Source organism: Bufo gargarizans, chromosome 4 (genome assembly GCF_014858855.1).
Source record: "Bufo gargarizans isolate SCDJY-AF-19 chromosome 4, ASM1485885v1, whole genome shotgun sequence".
NCBI classification, from domain to species: Eukaryota; Metazoa; Chordata; class Amphibia; order Anura; family Bufonidae; genus Bufo; species Bufo gargarizans.
This window is the reverse complement of record NC_058083.1, coordinates 6,476,600-6,501,088: the sequence shown is the minus strand read 5'-3', so window position 1 is coordinate 6,501,088 and position 24,489 is coordinate 6,476,600. Positions and strand designations below refer to the sequence as shown.

General features: G+C 46.1%; 1 protein-coding gene across 1 annotated transcript in view; it reads left to right on the top strand.

Annotated features, from left to right (window-relative positions):
- The window catches only part of TNFRSF21 (TNF receptor superfamily member 21), an 83,630-nt gene that overhangs the window by 37,483 nt on the left and 21,658 nt on the right, over nt 1-24,489 (top strand). The window contains exon 4 of the mRNA XM_044290312.1: nt 7,484-7,749. Coding sequence (XP_044146247.1) covers nt 7,484-7,749 — 266 coding nt within the window. The remainder of the gene's footprint in view (nt 1-7,483; nt 7,750-24,489) is intronic.

Below are 24,489 nucleotides of genomic sequence, written 5' to 3'. Positions count from 1 at the left end.
GTGAGAACCATTCCCATAGGGAATCATTGGTTCTTGCCTGTTGTGCATTTTACAGCGCGTAGGAACGCGCTGTAAAACGCTCAGGTCTGAACCCAGGGTAAATGAGTTTCACTGCAGCCACATAATCTGATAGATGAGGCTTCTGTGCTCCGGGATCCAGTACAGTATAATCTGATAGATGAGGCTTCTGTGTGCTCCGGGATCCAGTACAGTATAATCTGATAGATGAGGCTTCTGTGCCCCGGGATCCAGTACGGTATAATCTGATAGATGAGGATTCTGTGCTCTAGGATCCAGTACAGTATAATCTGATAGATGAGGCTTCTGTGTGCCCCGGGATCCAGTACAGTATAATCTGATAGATGAGGCTTCTGTGTGCTCCGGGATCCAGTACAGTATAATCTGATAGATGAGGCTTCTGTGTGCCCCGGGATCCAGTACAGTATAATCTGATAGATGAGGCTTCTGTGTGCCCCGGGATCCAGTACAGTATAATCTGATAGATGAGGCTTCTGTGTGCCCCGGGATCCAGTACAGTATAATCTGATAGATGAGGCTTCTGTGTGCTCCGGGATCCAGTACAGTATAATCTGATAGATGAGGCTTCTGTGTGCTCCGGGATCCAGTACAGTATAATCTGATAGATGAGGCTTCTGTGTGCCCCGGGATCCAGTACAGTATAATCTGATAGATGAGGCTTCTGTGTGCCCCGGGATCCAGTACAGTATAATCTGATAGATGAGGCTTCTGTGTGCTCCGGGATCCAGTACAGTATAATCTGATAGATGAGGCTTCTGTGCTCCGGGATGCGGTACGGTATAATCTGATAGATGAGGCTTCTGTGCTCCGGGATCCAGTACGGTATAATCTGATAGATGAGGCTTCTGTGCTCCAGGATCCAGTACAGTATAATCTGATAGATAAGGCTTCTGTGCTCCGGGATCCAGTACGGTATAATCTGATAGATGAGGATTCTGTGCTCTAGGATCCAGTACAGTATAATCTGATAGATGAGGCTTCTGTGTGCCCCGGGATCCAGTACAGTATAATCTGATAGATGAGGCTTCTGTGTGCTCCGGGATCCAGTACAGTATAATCTGATAGATGAGGCTTCTGTGCCCCGGGATCCAGTACGGTATAATCTGATAGATGAGGATTCTGTGCTCTAGGATCCAGTACAGTATAATCTGATAGATGAGGCTTCTGTGTGCCCCGGGATCCAGTACAGTATAATCTGATAGATGAGGCTTCTGTGTGCTCCGGGATCCAGTACAGTATAATCTGATAGATGAGGCTTCTGTGCTTTGGGATCCAGTACAGTATAATCTGATAGATGAGTCTTCTGTGTGCTCCGGGATCCAGTACAGTATAATCTGATAGATGAGGCTTCTGTGCTCCGGGATGCGGTACAGTATAATCTGATAGATGAGGCTTCTGTGCTTTGGGATCCAGTACAGTATAATCTGATAGATGAGGCTTCTGTGTGCTCCGGGATCCAGTACAGTATAATCTGATAGATGAGGCTTCTGTGTGCTCCGGGATCCAGTACAGTATAATCTGATAGATGAGGCTTCTGTGTGCTCCGGGATCCAGTACGGTATAATCTGATAGATGAGGCTTCTGTGCTTTGGGATCCAGTACAGTATAATCTGATAGATGAGGATTCTGTGCTCTAGGATCCAGTACAGTATAATCTGATAGATGAGGCTTCTGTGTGCCCCGGGATCCAGTACAGTATAATCTGATAGATGAGGCTTCTGTGTGCTCCGGGATCCAGTACAGTATAATCTGATAGATGAGGCTTCTGTGTGCTCCGGGATCCAGTACAGTATAATCTGATAGATGAGGCTTCTGTGTGCTCCGGGATCCAGTACGGTATAATCTGATAGATGAGGCTTCTGTGCTTTGGGATCCAGTACAGTATAATCTGATAGATGAGGCTTCTGTGTGCTCCGGGATCCAGTACAGTATAATCTGATAGATGAGGCTTCTGTGTGCTCCGGGATCCAGTACAGTATAATCTGATAGATGAGGCTTCTGTGTGCTCCGGGATCCAGTACAGTATAATCTGATAGATGAGGCTTCTGTGCTCCGGGATGCGGTACAGTATAATCTGATAGATGAGGCTTCTGTGCTCCGGGATGCGGTACAGTATAATCTGATAGATGAGGCTTCTGTGCTTTGGGATCCAGTACAGTATAATCTGATAGATGAGGCTTCTGTGCTTTGGGATCCAGTACAGTATAATCTGATAGATGAGTCTTCTGTGTGCTCCGGGATCCAGTACAGTATAATCTGATAGATGAGGCTTCTGTGCTCCGGGATGCGGTACAGTATAATCTGATAGATGAGGCTTCTGTGCTCCGGGATCCAGTACAGTATAATCTGATAGATGAGGCTTCTGTGCTCCAGGATCCAGTACAGTATAATCTGATAGATAAGGCTTCTGTGCTCCGGGATCCAGTACAGTATAATCTGATAGATGAGGCTTCTGTGTGCTCCGGGATCCAGTACAGTATAATCTGATAGATGAGGCTTCTGTGTGCTCCGGGATCCAATACGGTATAATCTGATAGATGAGGCTTCTGTGCTTTGGGATCCAGTACAGTATAATCTGATAGATGAGGATTCTGTGCTCTAGGATCCAGTATGGTAAGGGGGAGGAGGTGAGCAATCTCCTTCAGAGTCCGTCACTTCCAAATTGGATGCTACCCTGAATTGATGGGGCTGTTTTACATTGGCCGAGGATCGGGCCAAGTATCCGGAATGTACATTGGTACAGACACTCACTCATTCCAGATTATTTCTCTGTCTGAAAGTGCCTCCTGCAAACAAGCAAAACACTCGTTTCTCAGGTGATCGCATCTTTCATGCGGCATCTGAAATCAATGTTTGCCGGTAGCATACTGTCCCATGTTAATTCAATGTGTTGTCGACCAATATGAAAAGTGAATGGGGAACGAATGATCATAATAACGCTCATTCCTTCCCCACTCTCTTTGCATCAAGCACTTTAAACGAGAGCACATCAACACATACATATATCGTCGATTGCCTCTCATTATTGGCTCCGCATACGCACTGGAAGAACGTTGACGGAACTTGACAACTGTCGGTTTCCACAGTGTTCCCAGACGGCAGATAGATGGGGCAGTTAGATTTCAGCATGCCCAATCCTCTGTATTTAGTCAAATTCATTTTTGCTATATTTTTATTTTATTTTTTTACATGGGAATGTTATCATCTATGTAAAAGGTTTCTGAAAAACCCGTGATGTTGACCTCATAAAATGAGTGGATAAAAGGTTTGGGTCCAGTTTTACAAAGCTCAGCATCTCTAAGTCTAAAATATTCAGTCAGTCCCTTTACAAATAATTTATAGCGGTCATAAGACGTCCTCGTTGCAGGGTTCCGACTCGTAGCCGCACGCTTCCTTAATAGAAGCCATCCAGTTATTCTTAGTTTATGGCTGCAGGGAGGCTGAGGAGCCTCCAGATTGATGGCCGTTACAGTCTCTGCACGGAAAGGCCTGAATTCTGAGCGAAATGCGACTGGTGCTCTACACCAAGCCTCGGGGGTCCATGAAGAGGTCGGATTTTTAGGATATCGCTTACTAATCACAATTCTGATTGCTAGAGGAAGACTGAAAGATTTGTCTTCAGTTCTAATCAAGTGTATCTTGAATGCAGGGCCGGTGTTGGGGGGGGGGAACTGGGCCACGATCCTCTAAGAGGCTCCCTGCTTCAGTCCAGCCCAGCAGATCGCAGAAGGTTGAACAGTCTGGACTCCAGAGTGGGGAATTTCCCAGCTTAGCAGTCCCTGCTCTGACTCCATATATGCATATGTCTATATATGGAGTCGGTGTTATCAACATGAAAGAGGTATTCCCAAGCATTGTCATTATGTATATCATATATAAATCTAATTTAGACTCTATTTTTGAACTCTATTTTTGAAATGTCTTTGTGGGGATTTGAACTTGCAACCTTCTACATTACGGGCAAGAACCTTAACCTCTGGGCTATAGAGCTCAATGCTAAGTCAGTGCTGAAAAACCTCATAGTATTTTGTATAATACAAGAGAAACTTCTATGCTGTTTTTCAGCACTGACGTAGCATTGAGCTCTATAGCCCAGTGGTTAAGGTTCTTGCCCTTAATGTAGAAGGTTGTAAGTTCAAATCCCTACAGAAACTTTTTTAAAATAGAGGCTAAATAAAACTTAAATACACAGGGTGTTCTCAACAGTGACATTTTTTATTTTATTGAGAACAAAAATGGAGCAAAACGTAAAATATGATCAAATAACACCCGTATTGGCCGACACCAACCTTTTTAATTTGTGTAACGGGTATTTTCTGTTTGGAAAGGTGGCAACCCTGTTGTGGAAAAATTATTGTTTGCTGTATGGTCGCCATCTATCCTATGGAGATGCGCAGATTCGTTCGCATCGCGCAGAAACTTTCGCACGATGGTCTGGTCATCCCAACCTGTAGCTGATTTGTGTCTGGCCTGGTATTACTGCAGGATAACAGTGTCATGGCGCCGGCTGAGGCGGGAGGGATGGGGACCGTCGAACAAAGGCTTCTTCATCCGCGAGGATAAGCGCGGCAACGAAAAGGGTGCGATCATTCACATATTCGCCAGCCAATCATTTCATACCATAACCTGTCTCCCCATTGGTCATGATTGTAAGACCGCCTTCCACCTTCTGGTATAAATAAACCTCGCCTAGCCGTTGGAGGCAGGCACCTTATTGGATCCTACTTGAGAACGTCTGTGACGTTATTTTGTAGGAATTGCGCACACATCGACGCACACTACACCAAGGATTTCCCGCTTGTACTTCTGGCGGTCGTTTTCGGTTGTGACAACGAGACAAAGGAGCAAACGGCGATATCAACCCTAATCAGGACCTCTATAGGCCCGCTCACTGCAGCAAGCTAAGCCTCATCAGGACTCTTCATAAAAAATTTCATCGTGATATACTGACCGTCATACGGTATCTTTATTTTTTTTATCGTTATGTCCACGGAGATGTGTGGGGGCTCATTTTTTTGCAGGACGATCTGTCATTTTTGACCATGCCATTTGAGTATTTGAGTTGTGTATGACTTGATCACTTTTTCTTGGGAGATAAAGCAGATAAAAAAAAAAATATTTCTGTTACGCCATTCGCCATATGGGCTACTTTTTAAAAATCTTAATAGTATGGGCGCTTTCGCATGCGGCGATGCCCATGATTCTATTTTTATTTATTTTTTGTTTCTTTTTATTTTGGGGAATAGGGGTGATTTTTAATTTTTATGGTATTTTCAAAACTTCATTTACATATTTATTTTCTTTAAGTCCCCTAAGTGGACCACAACTTGGGCTACTTTCACACTTGCGGCAGAGTGATCCGGTCAGCAGTTCCGTCGCCAGAACTGCCTGCCGCATCAGGCAATCTGCATGCAAACGGACAGCATTTGTAGACGGATCCGGATGCGGATCCGTCTCACAAATGCATTGCAAGAACGGATCCGTCTCTCTGTCATACGGACAAACGGATCAGTTTCTATTTATTTAATTTTTTTCACATTTTTACCGGTCTGTGCAGAAGGACGGATCCGGCATTGCAGTATTTTTAATGCCGGATCCGGCACTAATACATTTCAATGTAAATGCTGCGGTATTTTCTCCGTCCAAAACGCCATTCAGTGACTGAACTGGAGACATCCTGATGCATCCTGAACGGATTTCTCTCTATTCAGAATGCATTAGGATGAAACTGATCAGTTCTTTTCCGGTATCGAGCCCCAATGACGGAACTCAGTGCCGGAAAAGAAAATCGCTAGTGTGAAAGTACCCTTACAATCATCCGATGTAAATTGCTCCATTATTCTGTATAGAAATCACTTTATCACAGTTCAGTACTGCCATCTAGTGGCCTGAACTGGTATATACTAACAATGAGCCTGGAAGCCTAGTACAGGCTGCGACTCCTTTTTAGAACAGGGTGCTTTCCCTGATCTCCTCTGGGGGAAAGCGCGCCTGACGAGGAATCCCGCACTCTGAGATGCCATGAGTGAGGGGAGGGGGCATGTGGCATATTCTAGGGCCATGAGGGTGAAGAACAGTGTGAGGAGCTTTACGGGGTGTAAATGTGTGAGGGAGCGCTGGTATAGACAGAATGTAACTGGTTTTAGTACATTATTTCAAGATATAGGGCCCCACTTTTGATTTTGCCCAGGGCCACATTTTGTCTAAAACCGGCCCTGCTTGAATGGTCTGTAGGGGGCACACTTCTAGTTCATGGGTCTGTTTTTCCTTAGAAACACTCGTGTTCATGGACTGTGTCTGGTATTGCTGCGCTTTCAAATGAATATAGCTGAGCTGCAGTACCAAACACTGCCCATGGACAGGGGTGGCGCTGTTTTAAGAGGGGGGTGTGTGTGTATATATATATATATATATATATATATATATATATATATATATATATATATATATATATATATATATATATATATATATATATATATATAATTATTTTTATTTATTTTTTCGAATTCTGGACAAACCATTAAAGCTCAGGCGATATGGTGTCGTCACTGGTTACCAAGGCTTGACATTACGCCCTTCCTGGGAGTGCGCGAGTTCAGCTTGGCACAGTTTACACAGACACCTCCTGTCCGCACTGGCACAGGGAGGTCCACGCTACCTCCGGCGTGACACAACACTCGCTCACAACCCTGATAAGCTGAGAGAGCCTTTTCACTGCCCCAGTGAAACAGGCTCTGCCAGCCCTGTAGACTTTGTGAATGTAGTCACAAAAATCCAAATTTGCTGGATCTTTAGTTTCGGATCACAGCGTAGGTTGTGTGTGAATCACTTGCCACATGTCTTGGGAGGCATTCGGCGCAGAGATCCTGGGGCACTGTATGAGACTGCCCATAGGACACTTGATGAGGTTTGAACTTCTTTCCTTGGTCATACCATCTAGGTAGGGGAGCTGATGGCACTGGAGGTAACTGATGGCATGTATAAACCCCTTTAACCATCACTTACCGAGTGCTGTCAGCAGTTTTGAGTGGTCAAAATTGCTGACAGACTCAGTCTCGAAGCTAAAATCTAAGTGTCTGCATTATTTTTCTTGAAGGCCTCGACTTCCATCATCTTCTACTCCATTCACAGTGAAAGTTGCTCTTAAATCAGCAGGGGCTGCTTGGCGGTACGAGCTCGAGCCACTTAAAGGAACGCTAAACCTAGGAAATGAAACTCGGTAAACTCGTACAAGGGCTCTTTGAAGGACCTGAAACAAAACTTTTTCAAAGAAACAGAGGTCCTTCACTGACCGGTTGTCTCCTTATACCGACTAAAGTGGGTGGAGGTTAATAAGGGGATGCGTCAAGGTCATGGCATATCCTTTAACCTGAGCCATATTTGAGATCGGTACGATTGTCATCATAATCTGACGGTGATCATTATCTGATTCTTCCTGCAGGGATCGACATTCTGAAGTTGGTGGCAGCTCAGGTGGGCAGCCAGTGGCAAGATATCTATCAGTTCCTTTGCAACGCCAATGAGCACGAGGTGGCAGCATTTTCCAATGGCTACGCAGCGGATCACGAGCGAGCCTACGCAGCTTTACAGCACTGGACTATACGAGGGCCTGAGGCCAGCCTGGCCAAGCTGATCAGTGCTTTACGCCAGCATCGGCGCAATGACGTGGTGGAGAAGATCCGTGGCCTCATGGAGGATACTGTACAGGTACCATGATTTCGTGTTTAGATGAGGAGACCCACCTGGACACCCCCATTAATATGGTGTCAGAAAGCACCCTTTTTTTTTTTTTTTTTTTTTATACTAAAGTATCATGTGTTTGTGGTAACAGCTGGAGTAGATATAGAGAGAAGGTTTTTGGGATTTAAAAAAACTTTCCACAGGATAAGAGGATAACTATTAGATTGGTGGGGGTCCTACCGATCGTGAGAATGGAGGCCTTGTACCCCCTGCAGCCCCCTAAAATGATTGGAGCGGCCTGTTTGGCATGCGTGCAGTTGCTCCATTTATTTCTATGGGAATTCGGGAGATAGGCGAGCGCTATACTCGACTATCTGCCGAACTAACTTGAAATCGGTAGAGCGGCCACGCGCATGTGCGACCTGCCACTCCGTTCGTTGTAGGGCATACGAGGCCCCCCCTTCTAGTGATCAGTGGGGGTCTGAGCAGTCTAATAGTTATCCCCTATTCTGATGGGAGATAACTTCAAACAATCAGAATACCCCTTTAAGCTTTTAGACATGATGTGAAAATGATGCAAAGTTCGAGTGCGGTGGACGTGTGATGACATAGACATAGCTCTTGGAAGGTAGTGGTTCAAACCTGGTTTTTTATTAGTAGCTGCAAACATTCATTATTCTGCATTTTTATTTTTTTACAAAACTTTAAGCTTTCATGCAAAATCGCATGAAGGCGCACATATTATTTTTATTTAATTTTTTTATGTTCTCATTCAGGCTTTATTTGTGTGAAAATTGACCTGGCAATTTGAGCGTTAAGCCATAAATGACCTCAAAACAGCCGATTTTGCCTCCTGGCGCTTTGTTTCGTTTTGTACTTTTTCTTTTTGAATAGCTGCTATATACAGCTGACTGTTTCCATGTATAAATGATGGGCTGTGTGCTGCACGGGATAACATAGTGTTCTGAACAGTGTCCTCATAGAAATAGCTCCTCCTGGTCCCGTTATAGCACATCATGGATGGATCTGATCTCCGCACTGCAGGACTGCTCCCGAGTGCCTGGATTTTAGATGGTTGCCTGCTAAAACTACTGGGCAGGAGACCATATCTGGACATGTTGTTGTATTTCTTCTCTCCATGTACTTGGAAACATATGGCGTGCATCTTGCCTGCAGAGCTCTTTTTCCCCCTCATACACCTAATTTAGTTGCCTTTTGCCACCACTAGTGGGCTGCTCGGTAGAATCGTAGCCATATTTGGCTGCATACAAATCGCTCCCCCTAGTGGTGACAAGCGGCAGCCTAGGCATTTATATCTATTTGTATGAGGGAGGAACATTTATACGTGTCAATCTACTCTCATCCAGATGCTAAATCTCAATGCATAGCTACTGATTTTGACTGATCCTGATATATAGAAGATCATGCCTTGACTCCAACTTCTCCGTTCCATTTGTGTTGACTCGTAGGCTCAACACACCCGCCATTACATGCTTGATCAGTGTCTGTGCAACATTTACAATCTGGGAAGATCATACAGTAGGAAATAACAAACTGAGTTTAATTATATTGAGTAGCAAACCGCAGAAGTATGAATACAGCTCTGGAGTATGATATGGGCTCTAACTTGAGACCAGTACAAAGGACCTGTCATGGAGGCACAGTTAAGGGCTCATGCACACGGCCGTGCCCGTGTTACAGCCCACAAAGAGCGGGTCCGCAATATGCAGGCATGTTCGTGTGCATGAGCCCTAAGGCTGAGTTCACACTATCGTTAGGGTCTCCATGGGCAGTGCCGTCAGATTTGACAAGAAGAATAGGGCAGCATCCAACTCTATTCTTCCCATTAAAATGATGGACACAACGATGGAACCTCAATGAACCCCATTATAAGGCCTCTTTCACACGACCGTATGGCTTTTTCAGTTTTTTGCAGTCCGTTTTAAACTGATCCGTATTCCGTTTTTCCATTCCGTTTTTCCGTATGGCATATACAGTAATTTCATATAAAAAATTGGGCTAGGCATAACATTTTCAATAGATGGTTCCGCAAAAAACGGAACGGATACGGAAGACATACGGATTCATTTCCGTATGTGTTCCGTTTTTTTTGCGGACCCATTGAATTAAATGGAGCCACGGAACGTGATTTGCGGGCAATAATAAGACATGTTCTATCTTTTAACGGAGCGGAAATACGTAAACGGAATGCATACGGAGTACATTCAGTTTTTTTTGCGGAACCATTGAAATGAATGGTTCCGTATACGGAACGCAAAAAACGGCCCGCAAAACGGGAAAAAAAAACGGTCGTGTGAAAGAGGCCTTAGGCCTCTTTCACACTTGCGTTGTCCGGATCCGGCGTGTACTCCACTTGCCGGAATTACACGCCGGATCCGGAAAAACGCAAGTGAACTGAAAGCATTTGAAGACGGATCAGTCTTCAAAATGCGTTCAGTGTTACTATGGCAGCCAGGACGCTATTAAAGTCCTGGTTGCCATAGTAGGAGCGGGGGAGCGGTATACTTAGTCTGTGCGGCTCCCGGGGCGCTCCAGAATGACGTCAAAGCGCTCCATGCGCATGGATGACGTGCCATGCGATCACGTCATCCATGCGCCTGGGGCGCCCTGACGTCACTCTGGAGCGCCCCGGGAGCCGCACGGACGGTAAGTATACTGCTCCCCCGCTCCCCACTACACTTTACCATGGCTGCCAGGACTTTAGCGTCCCGGCAGCCATGGTAACCATTGCAATGCGCCGAAACGACGTTTAGCTTAAGGCCGGATCCGGATCAATGCCTTTCAATGGGCATTCATTCCGGATCCGGCCTTGCGGCAAGTGTTCAGGATTTTTGGCCGGAGCAAAAAGCGCAGCATGCTGCAGTATTTTCTCCGGCCAAAAAACGTTCCGGTCCGGAACTGAAGACATCCTGATGCATCCTGAACAGATTTCTCTCCATTCAGAATGCATTAGGATAATCCTGATCAGGATTCTTCCGGCATAGAGCCCCGACGACGGAACTCTATGCCGGAAGAAAAGAACGCAAGTGTGAAAGAGCCCTAAGTTAGCGTGGTCCGTCAGGTGCCAGTGATGTCATGTGATGGATTTGGCACTGCCGCCATGGTCTCTGTGATAACTGATGTGGGGGAGGGTGGTTGTAGGAGATTTTTCTCTTGAGGGTGGAGGTGGGGTGCAGACGGATGCAAGTGCTTTAGGTTGCTCCTGTATACTAATGCCAGTTACTCAGATATTTTATTTATAGAAGCTTGATCTCTTATAATGAGCTTTGAATCTCCAAAAAGTGTCTCCATTGAGTATTCCAAGTGTCGGGAGGTGACCGCGGTGGAGACGTGTGCCTGGCTACGAAGGCTCTTGATAGATTGGCGTGGCGCTGTTCATTAAACCTTAATTGGAGTCATTTGGCTCATGCTCTAGTCACACTCCATATACTTGACTGAGCTGTTTACCATCTAGTGCTCACAGGAGGTTCCTTCAGTGGGTAAGAAGTGGGTTCTTAAGGGTTATATCATATTATCATTGGTTAAAGTGTATGGGGCGAGCTGACTCAACTGTGTAAACGGTGAAGGGGACCCTTTAGTGATGGTCATGGGGCTCCGGGAGGTTGGATCATGCCAATCAAATATTGATGGTTTATCCAAAGACTGACTATTGATGTTATAGTCATGGAGAAGGTGTCGGGCCTGACAGAGCAGGGGCTACTGACCCTTAGTGGTTGTCTGTTCTGGCTTATAAGGGGGTTGGGGTTATAAAACATGGTGTAACGTGAGCAGGACTGCGGCACCTGTACAGGCACTGGCTTATGTTGACCAAGGGTGGAGATTAAGAAGTAGACCCCAGGTTTGACTTCACTCCGGGCCCCTTCATCCTCATTCTGCACCCCTGCTATGTTCAGCTGTATGTTTTAACATAATGATGGTGGTAGTAGTCCTAGTAAATATGTAAACTCAGTCTATTACTTACAGCCAAGGTCATATCTGCACGGTTCTTCGGGTCACCTGGTGGACACAAATTCTGGTCTACTTTTCGTGACTTGTCCACGGCTCTCAGGAGATGAATCATTTTTACTTTATCGAAAGGGCACGCTGTGGCCCTGGGCGTCTCCTTCATGCTGCATTTCATTTATCGGCCTTGACAAGGGCACTATGTCATGTCTTGGAGGAGATGATGGGAGCCTGGGGAGTCTTGACGCTGAGTACTGGGAACCGCCGCCACAGATGACTGTGAAACTTCATTATACAATAATTGGTCTCTGGAGATGACTTGGACACCCAAAATGTTTTTGTTTTTTTTTGTAAGGGAGTAGGTCACCTACCTGCCTCCAGATCATCATCCACCACTGCACTGAAAGTGTTAATGGATTGTCAGAATGGGTGCCAAGTACAGCTGCTCTGGCACTTGTAGTGTTAATACATAATCGGCATGGGTCCTAGGTGCAGCGGTCACTCTCTGCCCTGGCAGTGTTAATACATTATCGGCATGGGTCCTGGGTACAGCGGTCACTCTCTGCCCTGGCACTGGTAGTGTTAATACATTATCGGCATGGGTCCTGGGTGCAGCGGTCACCCTCCTCTCTGGCACTGGTAGTGTTAATACATTATCAGGGTGGGTCCTGGGTACAGCGGTCACTCTCTGCCCTGGCACTGGTAGTGTTAATACATTATCGGCATGGGTCCTGGGTGCAGCGGTCACCCTCCTCTCTGGCACTGGTAGTGTTAATACATAATCAGGATGGGTCCTGGGTACAGCGGTCACTCTCTGCCCTGGCACTGGTAGTGTTAATACATAATCAGGATGGGTCCTGGGTACAGCGGTCACTCTCTGCCCTGGCACTGGTAGTGTTAATACATAATCAGGATGGGTCCTGGGTACAGCGGTCACTCTCTGCCCTGGCACTGGTAGTGTTAATACATTATCGGCATGGGTCCTGGGTGCAGCGGTCACCCTCTGCTCTGGCACTGGTAGTGTTAATACATAATCAGGATGGGTCCTGGGTGCAGCGGTCACTCTCTGCCCTGGCACTGGTAGTGTTAATACATTATCGGCATGGGTCCTGGGTGCAGCGGTCACCCTCTGCTCTGGCACTGGTAGTGTTAATACATAATCAGGATGGGTCCTGGGTGCAGCGGTCACTCTCTGCTCTGGCACTGGTAGTGTTAATACATAATCAGGATGGGTCCTGGGTGCAGCGGTCACTCTCTGCTCTGACAGCATTGTCACAGTGAAGTAGCAGAGCTGAGCGCAGCCCCTTCCCTCATTGTCGTGAATAATGAATGTGCGCTGTGTGCTCCCGTTTCCCAGTACACTGTAATCAAGCCTCCCGGCTTATTCCTAGAAGTGACATTCAGCTCACCCCTGATTCTCCCAGCAGTGAGTGACCACAACCCTCATCATGAGGACATTGCCCTTGTCTCTTGCCCTCTCAGGACTGCTTAACCGAAAGGGGTATTTCCATCACGCGCAGTTATTTTGACCTCATAATTTTTGAAAAGCCCAAAAGGGATAACAACAGCGGCAATTTTTTTAATACTGCGCTATGCCTCAAACTCTGCCTAATTCCTGTCCATACACACCCAGTCTCTCTTGTGCCCCCACACAGTAGTTATGCCCCCATTTGTCCACCACACAGTAGTTATGCCCCCATTGGGCCCCCACACAGTAGTTAGTTATGCCCCCCACAGTAGTGCCCTCCTTGTACTGTTATTAAAGTAAAATTGAAAAAAATTAAGTAATTCTCACCTAGCCCAGTTCCACCGATGATCGGAGCACTTCCTGCACTCCCCAATGGGCGCAATGCAGTGATCCTCTGCCTGTGCTCCCTTACACAGCCCAGCAGGTGTAGTGTGTCACTGCATTGCATCTGCTGGGGATCGCAGGGAGTTCTCCGATTATCGGTGGAACAGGTCTAGGTGAGTTTTTTTTTTTTTTTTTTTTTTTTCAGTTTTATTTTATTAACAGCGCCAGCCAGTAAATTACATTCAGCTGTCTCTGTGTCCTTAGGGTCCAGGGCCGGTGGGAGATATGTTTATGGCATATCTATGGGATGTGCCATAGACTCCTTACAGATGCAGGTCCCACACATATCTCTAGATATCTTGTGAGGTGCCCATTCATGTGCCACTCTCTCTACCTTCACTTCTATGGGAGTTCTGATATGTGGTTATTTGTGGTGGTCAGGTAACGTGTCTGTAGCCACCAGATTAACTCACATTACAAAAGTCTCACAGCCTTATACCACTCAAAGTCTGAAAATCCTGGAGAAACTGCTTTTAAACCCAGTGTCCCTCTTTTCCACTATGACACACTGCCAGCCGGGGGTATAGAAAGCTGAGATATGAGGAGCTCTTTGGCGATGCTGCTCACAATGTAGACCTGTGCCTGTTACATGGTGGTCATCCATGATTTACTCAGATACCCTGAAGCCCAAGCAGTACTTTCTCTTGATTATATTGTAACATCAAGTCCATCTTTTGAAACCCCTCCCCTGAGAACAGCCATACCTTGTCCACCAGAACAAGTGCCCCATTGTTAGTGGCCCTCTGCTATGGTTAAGGGGAGACCTTCCTCTAACCAACTCTGCCCTATGACATAATGATCCCCTGACAATAAGCTGATCACAAAGTGTTCTCCTGGGAGCTCCAACACTCACCCTTAGGCCTCTTTCACACGACAGTATGTCCATTTCAGTGTTTTGCGGTCCGTTTTTCACGGATCCGTTGTTCCGTTTTTTGCTTCCGTTGTGGTTCCGTTCCGTTCCGTTTTTCCGTATGGCAAATACAGTATACAGTAATTTCATATAAAAAATTGGGCTGGGCATAACATTTTCAATAGATGGTTCCGCAAAAAACGGAACGGATACGGAAGACATACGGATGCATTTCCGTATGCATTCCGTTTTTTTGCGGACCCATAGACTTTAATGGAGCCACGGAACGTGATTTGCGGCCAAATATAGGACATGTTCTATCTTTGAACGGAAATACGGAAACGGAATGCACACGGAGTACATTCCGTTTTTTTTGCGGAACCATTGAAATGAATGGTTCCGTATACGGACCGCAAAAAACGGCCCGCAAAACGGAAAAAAAAAACGGTCGTGTGAAAGAGGCCTTAGGCTACATTCACACGTCAGTATTTTTCTATATCCCGAATTTCGGTCCGTTTTTTGCGGATCCGTTGTTCCTGAAAATGTTTCTGTATGTCATCCGTTTTTTGCGGATCCGCAAAAAACTGAAACATGTATAAATTTCACAAAGCAAATAAAGTTGTTTGGATTTCTTTGAAAAAAAAAAAGTGAATAAGTGATTTCTGTGGGCAGGATTTAATTTCCAGGAACGGATTCCGCATAAAACGGATGACATACGTAATGACATACGAATGTCATCCGTTTTTTGCGGAACCATTGACTTTGTATTGTACCAGGATCCGATTTTTGCGGAAAAGAATAGGACAAGTTTTATATTTAATCGGACATGCGGAACGGAACAACGGAAACGGACAGCACACATTGTGTTGTCCGATTTTTTTTTTTTCCAGGACCCATTGAAAATGAATGGGTCCAGAACTGGTCCTGATCTGTTCCGCAAAAAACTGAACAGATCAGGAAAGAAAAAACGGACGTGTGAATGGACCCTTAATCTTTGGGGAAACTTTATGGTGAGTGCTTAGTTTCCCTGCAACCCCACCACTGGGGAAATAAGGCATTACACAATGTCCATTCAAATCTGTGGGTTGCCTGTGTAATGCAGGGCAGGACAGGTCCTCGAGAGATTATTGTAACCACCCTCCACTCTGACCAAGTATGACTTGTAGTTCAACCATAGTGTGGAGGAGTCTCGGAGGCTTTGAGCAAAGGAGTCCCAGAGGTGAACTTCTGGCTTGAGTAGGATGGGGGGAGGCTAGACTTCTGCTCACCTCCCTGGTGTGGAATGTGTGGAATTGCACTTGAAGATGATTCTTGCAACATGTCCTAGAAGCTGAGCTCTGGTTTTGGCAATGGAAGCAGAAGACAAAGGTTCAAGATCTATAAATAACCAAGTCCATTCCACGTCATGGTAAACAGGCTTCTGCAGGCCTGTGGCGTTCAGCAGTATCCTAAATAAGAACTTGAAACTGTCTGGAGGAAGTCTTGGGTACTTGTCACCTAGCTACACCTGTTTGTGGAAGAATGTACTGCCAGCGCTGAGGCACAAGGCCTCCTGAACTTCATGCCTCATTGCTGTCATTAGCTACTGATCATCATAGAGATGACCTGAGACCAAGGAGGAAAATAGTTAAAGGGGTCTTCTTACTACAGACAATCCAAATCATATGGCAGCTGCTGCATCTGAGGCCTTTGGCACACCCCGGCAGTGGCCCTTGTAGAGGGTAAATACTCATGCATGGTGCCAAGTCAGATGAGTGGGGCCATCTGTGTAATACACGATCCAAGATTGCCCGAGCGGCAGATGCTATTACAGAGGGGCTCCCCGTTCTGCCTGAGCTTGGGACCCTCTTCTGTGCCATCTATATGTCACATATTCCTAAAACAACCCCCTTATATGCATCTATAGATCTGCATTTGATGTGTGAACCCATAAATGTTGTGTGTAACCCCCTTGAATATTCTGTAAATGTGCATTTTCTTCATGCAGAATGGCAGCATGATGCAAAAGCTGAGCACTGTGCTCCTACCATCTCCTTCTCCCCTCTCACAGCAGCATGATGTCTGCTACATCTCAAGGGAGAGAGACTGCAGCTTCATCTCTCTTCTCGTCCTCATGCAAAAGCCACATACTGTTCTCCTACCAGCTCCTCCTCCCCTCTCGCAGCATGCTGACTGATGCATCTCAAGGGGAGAGATTGCAACTGCATCTCAGCATGCTGCAAAAGCTATGCACCTCTGCTGCGACCTGCTCTATTTCCCCTCTCGCCGCATGCTGTCTGATACGCATCAAGGGAGAGATATTGCAGCAACCTCTCTTCTCAGTGAGATGCAAATGCTACGGCTTGTGCTCTTAACTGCTTCTCCTCCCCTCTCGCAGCATGCTGTCTGACACACCTCAAGGGAGAGAGATCGCAGCTACTTCCCTTGGTGAGATGTAAAAGCGGTGCACTCTGCGCCGACCTCCTCCTCCCCTCTCGCAGCATGCCATCTGACACATCAAAGGGGAGACCTCTTCTAGCTACATCTCTCTTGCTGATGTGATGCAAAAGCTCCGCACTGTGCTCTAACCTGCTCCTCCTTCCCCTCTCGCAGCATGCTGCCTCACACACACAGTAAGGGAGAAATACTGCAGCTGCATCTCCCTCCTTTCACTTTCATATATTCAGAACGTACTAAGTTGCTGAAATAGAAAGGCACTTGAACTCTTTTTAGAGCCTATCTGTTCAGAGAGTCAGTGATGGTCTGAGGCCCCACCCTGGACAGAAGGAGAGTCGGGAACCTCGCATGCCTGGCCGTATCTGTACCATTCTAGGTGGGCGCTTTACACTGATTCTAGTGGTTGTGCCTGTATATAAGACAGTTTGTAGATACGTCGTTGATGGTACGCTGGCTCCACCGGAGCATAGATGTGTACTCTATAAACAGGGCCCGGGTTCCTCTCCCTCGCCTGGGGGGGGCTGGATGAGGTGTGGACATTGTGTTCCTGGCTCTCACCACTAATATAAACATGGATCATGCAATAATATTGCTATTACGAGCTCGTAGCTGCATGGGTCAGTAGGGAGTCCAGGGGTTGTCCATCGGTTACAGTGTATGCTATAGGGCGGCTGCATTTCCTCGTGTCGGTCACATAGTACATGAGATTTTCTGTCAGGCTGATGCATGCAGTAAATCTATATATCTGATCTTCTGTAATTAGACACCGCTCTCTTGAGAAATAAGATGTGTGTGGAGCGTGGTCGCCCCCTAAGCAAATGCTAGTTCAGTGATGTCATCCGACAAAGGTAATGCGCTATATGTCTTCTAGTGCATATGGATCCAGTACTGTATGATGTCATCATGTATGGCATGATGACATCACAGGGTAAGAGGTATCCCACTTACCCACAGCAGTCAGTCAGGTTTATGCTGTGCACCACCAACCATGACTCCATGGTTGGTGGTGCACAGCATAAACAGTTGTCGGTAGTCAGCCAGTTTTAGCTATTTAGCCAGTGCCCTGTAGCCTCAAGATGTGCCTCTATGTTGTGTACTATCCTGGTTGTCAGGCACAATAGAATCAGCCCGGTTTATCTATTGCCCCGGCATCCGGTAGCCTCCAGCTGTCCTGCCATATTAGTTATCAGTTGCATCGGCATCCTGAAACCCCCAGCTGTACCACCACATTGCATGTTGTAGTTGTCAGCCATGGTAGTCAGCTAGGTTTAGCTGTTGCACCAGTGCCCAGTAGCCCCCAGCTGTACCACCACATTGCATGTTGTTGTAGTTGTCAGGCATGGTAGTCAGCTAGGTTTAGCTGTTGCACCAGTGCCCAGTAGCCCCCAGCTGTACCACCACATTGCATGTTATTGTAGTTGTCAGGCATGGTAGTCAGCTAGGTTTAGCTGTTGCACCAGTGCCCAGTAGCCCCCAGCTGTACCACCACATTGCATGTTATTGTAGTTGTCAGGCATAGTAGTCGGCTAGGTTTAGCTGTTGCACCAGTGCCCAGTAGCCCCCAGCTGTACCACCACATTGCATGTTATTGTAGTTGTCAGGCATGGTAGTCAGCTAGGTTTAGCTGTTGCACAAGTGCCCAGTAGCCCCCAGCTGTACCACCACATTGCATGTTGTTGTAGTTGTCAGGCATGGTAGTCAGCTAGGTTTAGCTGTTGCACCAGTGCCCAGTAGCCCCCAGCTGTACCACCACATTGCATGTTGTTGTAGTTGTCAGGCATGGTAGTCGGCTAGGTTTAGCTGTTGCACCAGTACCCAGTAGCCCCCAGCGGTGCCTCCATGCTGTGTTGTTGTAGTTGTCAGGCATGGTAGTCAGCTAGGTGTAGCTGTTGCACCAGTGCCCAGTAGCACCCAGCTGTACCACCACATTGCATGTTGTTGTAGTTGTCAGGCATGGTAGTCAGTCAGGTTTAGCTGTTGCACCAGTGCCCAGTAGCCCCCAGTGGTGCCTCCATGTTGTTGTAGTTGTCAGGCATGGTAGTCGGCTAGGTTTAGCTGTTGCACCAGTGCCTAGTAGCCCCCAGCGGTGCCTCCATGCTGTGTTGTTGTAGTTGTCAGGCCCAGCAGGTTTGCAGGAGTCGTTCTTCTAGTTCTCGTGTCCTCGGAGCTTGTGCTGTACAAACATTGACTATGCTCTGTTGGCCTCATGATCCAGAATTACCTTGAATAATAGACTCACGTTGTCTCCTATTGTACCGCCGATGTCGTGAGCCGCCGGGACACAGAAAATACTCTCTATTCTCTTGCGTCTGCCTCCTACGCCGCTGAACATCTATTCTGCACAAGTGGAATGAAAACAACTGAAGAATAGTGCAGGGATAATGGGCGAGCTCTGCACGCAGCGCCCATGATGGGCTGTGTCTCTTCTGCCGCCATCGCTGGTGGGTTTTCTATGCTAGAAACGCTGCAGATTACATTACAACCGCCATTCACTGCACCTGGACTCAGAATAAAAATAATTTGTGCAGTAACCCCTTTGCGGTACATGAGATTTGTCAGATCTCATTCACTTTGCTGATACTGGATTACACGGGAGAGTGCACATGTAATCCGCAACGTGTGCAGGAAGCCTAAGGGTATCTCTGATTCTGCACCAAAACTGCATTCGGATCTTCCCCTTTGATTTCAGTGGGGAAGACGTATGTGAATTCATACTGTGCTTTTTGTTTTGACGGCTTGCTGTGTTAAAAAAAACTCCTCCTATCCATTCTTGATGCGGACTCTGCGGGGGATCTAGGTCCAGAATTCCCATTGAAACGGGCAGAAGTGAAATTCTACATCAAGTGTCAGGAAAATAGATTGCATCCCCAAAAAAAACTTGTGCGGATTCTGCATCTGGGGTTTTTTCGGCACAGAAAATTCTCTGTGTGAGCATGCCCTTGGGTAACTGCACACGATGCAGAAAATCTGCACCAAAACAGCACGATCAGGATACCAAAATCTGCAGGTGTTCGCAGGGAAATCCGTGCTTCCAATCCGCATCAATTGGTACGGATTTTACTGTCTCCATTGAAGTGATTTTAGGAGAAAATCCGGTCAGGAAAAATAAAATAAATTGACATGACCTACGGTGCGGATTTTCCTTCTCGCAATCCTGATTGTGTGCATTTAGCTTACAAAAATGCACACAAATCCACATTATTTTTATGCATATTTTTTTTTTTTTTTGGTGCAGATTTGTTTATTTTCACAACCCCACTGAAGTCTATGAGGTGCAGAATCTTACAGTTTACGTACCGCAGATTTTGAAATCGGCACAGCAGGTCAATTTCTGCCCAGAAAATGTAGGCTCTCCCCTGAGATACAGTCTTATCCAGTGTAGACAATGCTCTGGGAGCTAAACGCAACAGCAGCAGCCACACAGATCTCGCTGGCATTTTGCTACAATGTATCGGTCTGGAGTCCAGGCTGTTTAGCTCACAGATCATTGTCTAGACTGGATAAGATTGTATTTCTCATCTGAGAGTAGGACTGGCTATGCACAGGTTTACTGTCTCTGAATGTAACCAAGAGTGTCCTCGTTCACTGACGGCAAACTAATATCTTGAAAAAAAATGAGGCATTGAGGCATAAAGTATATTAGAAAGTTGTAGGACATTTTTTAGTTAGGGTTCACAAGTAGCGGTTGAGGTGTGGTTAAAAACGCATCGGGAAAAAAAAACTCATAGGTTTTTGGTACACTTGTCTAATAAATGTGTAAAAAAAAAAAATAAGTGTCATCCTCCCAATGTGGTTTTGATACCATTTTAAGTTAACCATGCCTCAACCACTGCTTGTGAACATACCCGAAGATCCCTCTTACACTAGCCGACAGAGCGGGCACTTAGCGGGTATAAGAGTTCATTTCTGATCATTGCCCGCTCGGTAACTGTCTTTGCGTACGGCAATGATCTGTGATATTTGGGATGAATGATCGCTGCTACGATCATTCATCCCTAGTTCCATTGTTTGTAAGCAGCACATGCCAGTTCACAAGGGGCAATGTCCTGCCGCCAAACAGGAATTTTTTGGTGTTGGCTAAAAGGATGCGCTCACCTGACAGACTGGCGGTTTGCTTGTTTTTTGGGTGACCATTGGTACCTTGACTTGGACCAGTTATTGGGAAAACATGTTTGTACCACTGGTCATCCTGAACATCTGCTTTTGTTAAAGGGCCTTTTATACATTGATTTCACTCTATAGGGCGAGTGTCCTGTTATTTAGTTCTGTAACTGGGCCATGGTCAGACCCTGGTGGACTCCACGGCCAATTTTTTTTAAAAAACACCTACAGTCCCTTTATATCAGGAAGCTAAGGCTTGATGGTTGCATAGTATGCAATAAAGAACACATGTCAACATGGCATCATGTTATGGCTACTGTAACTTGTCCTTCTCTAGACTGGCACTACCCAAAATATATGGGCATACCCCAGGTAACTGTGGTCTAACTGGTCACTATAGGGTGTCCATAGTCCCTTTAGTAAGTTTTGGGTGCTGCCTCATGCCCTTTTTTTGCCCTCTGGTGGTTTATGCCACCAACCTCTCCATTTCTAGGTACTAGGTTCTCTTCTCTTAACTCATAATTTTAGAAATTGCATTTGATTTTTAGTTGACTAGTACCAAGTTTGAATAATTGTCAGTTTTTGAGGAATCACTTGAGTTACTTTCATGAGTATTTCTAGCTAGAACCAACATCCTGGAAGCTCAGAGTGAATTTTTTGGGGACTTGTACCAAACCCTATGTACCCAAAACGTAGTGAACTTGAACCAAACCCCATGTACCCAAAATATGAGTACGAGACAGACTGACCACTTGCCCTCTTATTTAAGTGACCCACTACAGTGATTTTAGTGCCAACTTGATTAGTCATAGTCCTCTCCTGATCTGACTGGGAGCTCCGGGGTGAATCACTTGAGATCTAGATGACAGATGTGGTTTACTGTAATGACTGTCTCGTCCTCCGTATATAACTTTCCAGACCTCGGCAAGTTCAATTAAGTTCTCTGACCACACAGACACAGCTGCTGACTTTATAGAGGGAATTACTGTTCCATCTCAGGTAGCTTCAGAGCTTAAATTTAACATTGTTTGGAAAGTCAAAGGTGAAGAAGAACTAATATATATCTAGTTCTGCTTGGATCGTACATCTGAATATAGGAACTAATGGCGCCTTTCTGAAGTTTTTTTTATGTTTTATCTACCATTGGAAAGTAATGAATAATATAGGATATCAAATATGAAATCTTAAGATTGACAGGAGGACACACGGAGGCTTAAATCTGAGGACAAGCTTTTTAGATCTTGGGCTGGGATTGCAGATCATAGTACACAGATAAAATGTACAACGTTTTGGCCATGTCCTAGCCTTTCAAGGCGTGCATTTTGGAGGAGATCAAGCCCACCCAAACATATCACCAGCTCGTCTCCGACTGTACAACATAACCCTATGGGGAAGATTTATCTAAAGTGGTGTCGAGGAAAACTAGCTTTGTTGCCATAGAAACCGATCAGATTCCACCTTAAATTTTTTCCCTTCACCTATGATCGCACCCCTGGAGAGACCGTCTCCTCCTCAGGACAGGAACCAGAACCGCTTTAAAAGAGGGGGGACCACCCTCTCTACCTCCAGTTCTGTTTCCTGTCCTAAGGGACAGGTGGGATTTGGAACTGATAAGAAGAATTGAAAGGAGCTGCTGTTAGGGCTTTTCCCAGCAGCATAAGCCTCCTTTAGGAGCCGCTGCAGAGACTGGGCCTCTTTCTCTCTCCTACCCCACTCTGTCTCCTTCTTGGTCTGGCAGGGTTTCGGCCTTCCAGGACGTCTGTGGCCGTGATCCCACGTCCGGCTGTCGGCACACGTAAGGGAGAAGTACTTCCAGGTTGTGACAGTAGGAGGAAGCCAGCACTGTAAGACTGGAAGTGGGGGGGGGAAGAGAAAAGCCCAGCCAGCTCACTGCCATGCTGGGTGGAAGAAGCTGGCAGTTCCTCCATTCTGGCTGATATTGCTGTGGGAACATGGAGCAGACTCCACTGAAACCACCAATGATACGCCGGTACCACAATGGGGTTGTACCCCAATATTTCTGATGCAGGTTACTCATGGGGGTCATCTTCTAGAAAAGTCTCCAGAGCGAAGGACAAGGGTTGTGCTGTATGTAAAAGAAAGCTTCCCTCTGCCTGGGCTAAACCCCTTTGTGAAGTGTGTGTAAGCAAGTTAATGGAGGAGGAAGATCCGTTTCTGATGGGCAGCATCAAGCAGATGATCCGTGAGGAGGTTAAGGAGTCAGTTAGCGGTCTGCTAAGGAATTGCCCTAGTACCTCTGCAGTTGCATCTAATCACCCTCCAGTGACAGTGATGTGCTTTCAGGATTGGAGGAAGAGGGAGAATGGCTTTCATCTAATGAATCCTCTGATGACGAAGCTGCAGGGAGGCCTCTCTTTCATGCGGAGAACATTAACTCCCTAGTCGAAGCAGTGAGAGCTACCATGGGCTTAGATGACCAGAAGCCACCACAGCCTGTTCAGGACTCTGTTTGAGAGTCTGGGCCCCAAGAGAAGGAAGGTCTTTGATGTTCATATAAATATTCAGGCAGTCATTGATAAGGAATGGAAAAAACCTGATAGAAAGTTTTTTTTATTCCTTCCTCTGTGAAACTTTAAATATCCTTTTTGATGAAGAAGTGTCTGCCTCTTGGGACAGGGCCCCAAAACTTGATGCCCCTGTAGCTAAGATGTCTAAAAAAGCTGCGCTTCCTTTTGAGGATATGGGTTCTCTTAAAGATCCGATGGACAGAAGGGCATAATTTTTTTTTTTAAAGAAGAATTGGAAAGCCTCGGTGGGAGCCTTTTAAACTGGCAATCACCACCACTTCTGTTGCGAGATCCCTAAAATCATGGATGGGGGAGCTGGAGGCTCACATAAAAGGGGGTACCCCTAGGGAGCAGTTATTATCCTCTTTCCCTACTATATATAATGCTCTGGATTTCCTGGACTTCCACTGACTCATTAAGGTTATCTGCCAAAGCTTCTGCCTTATCCAACTCTGCTCGTAGAGCTATCTGGTTAAAAAGCTGGAATGGAGATGCTAGCTCTAAAGCGAAGCTTTGCGCCATTCCATGTCAGGGTGAATACTTATTTGGGCCGATCCTTGATGATTTACTTGAAAAGGCCTCTAATAGAAAAAAGGGCTTTCCTTCCACCAGTCAGCAGCCCCCTAGGCCTAGGAGATCCCCCTGAAACCCTCTCTATTAAACCTGGGACGGAAGGAAGGATAGAACTAGTGCGGGAGCAGCTAAGAAATCTAAGTGGTTTCTTTTTTCCGGGTCAGATGCCTCAGAAAACAGTCCCAATGACTCCAGGCCTCCAGTGGGGGGTTGTCTGTCTCGTTTTTAAGGTCAGTGGCAAAAAATCTCCAACAGCCACTGGATAATTTCTGTTATAAGATTAAAGTTTCTAAAGTTGCCGATAGAAATATTCATGAAAGCAGATTATCGGTCCACCCCCCCAAAAAAAAAACAAAAAAAAAACAGGCAGCCATCATTTCAGAGTTTTTTTTTTTTTTTTTCCCCTGTTGGAACTTCCACCAACACTTTCTTTTCTAAGACAGGAGGTGAAAAAAGGCTTTTAC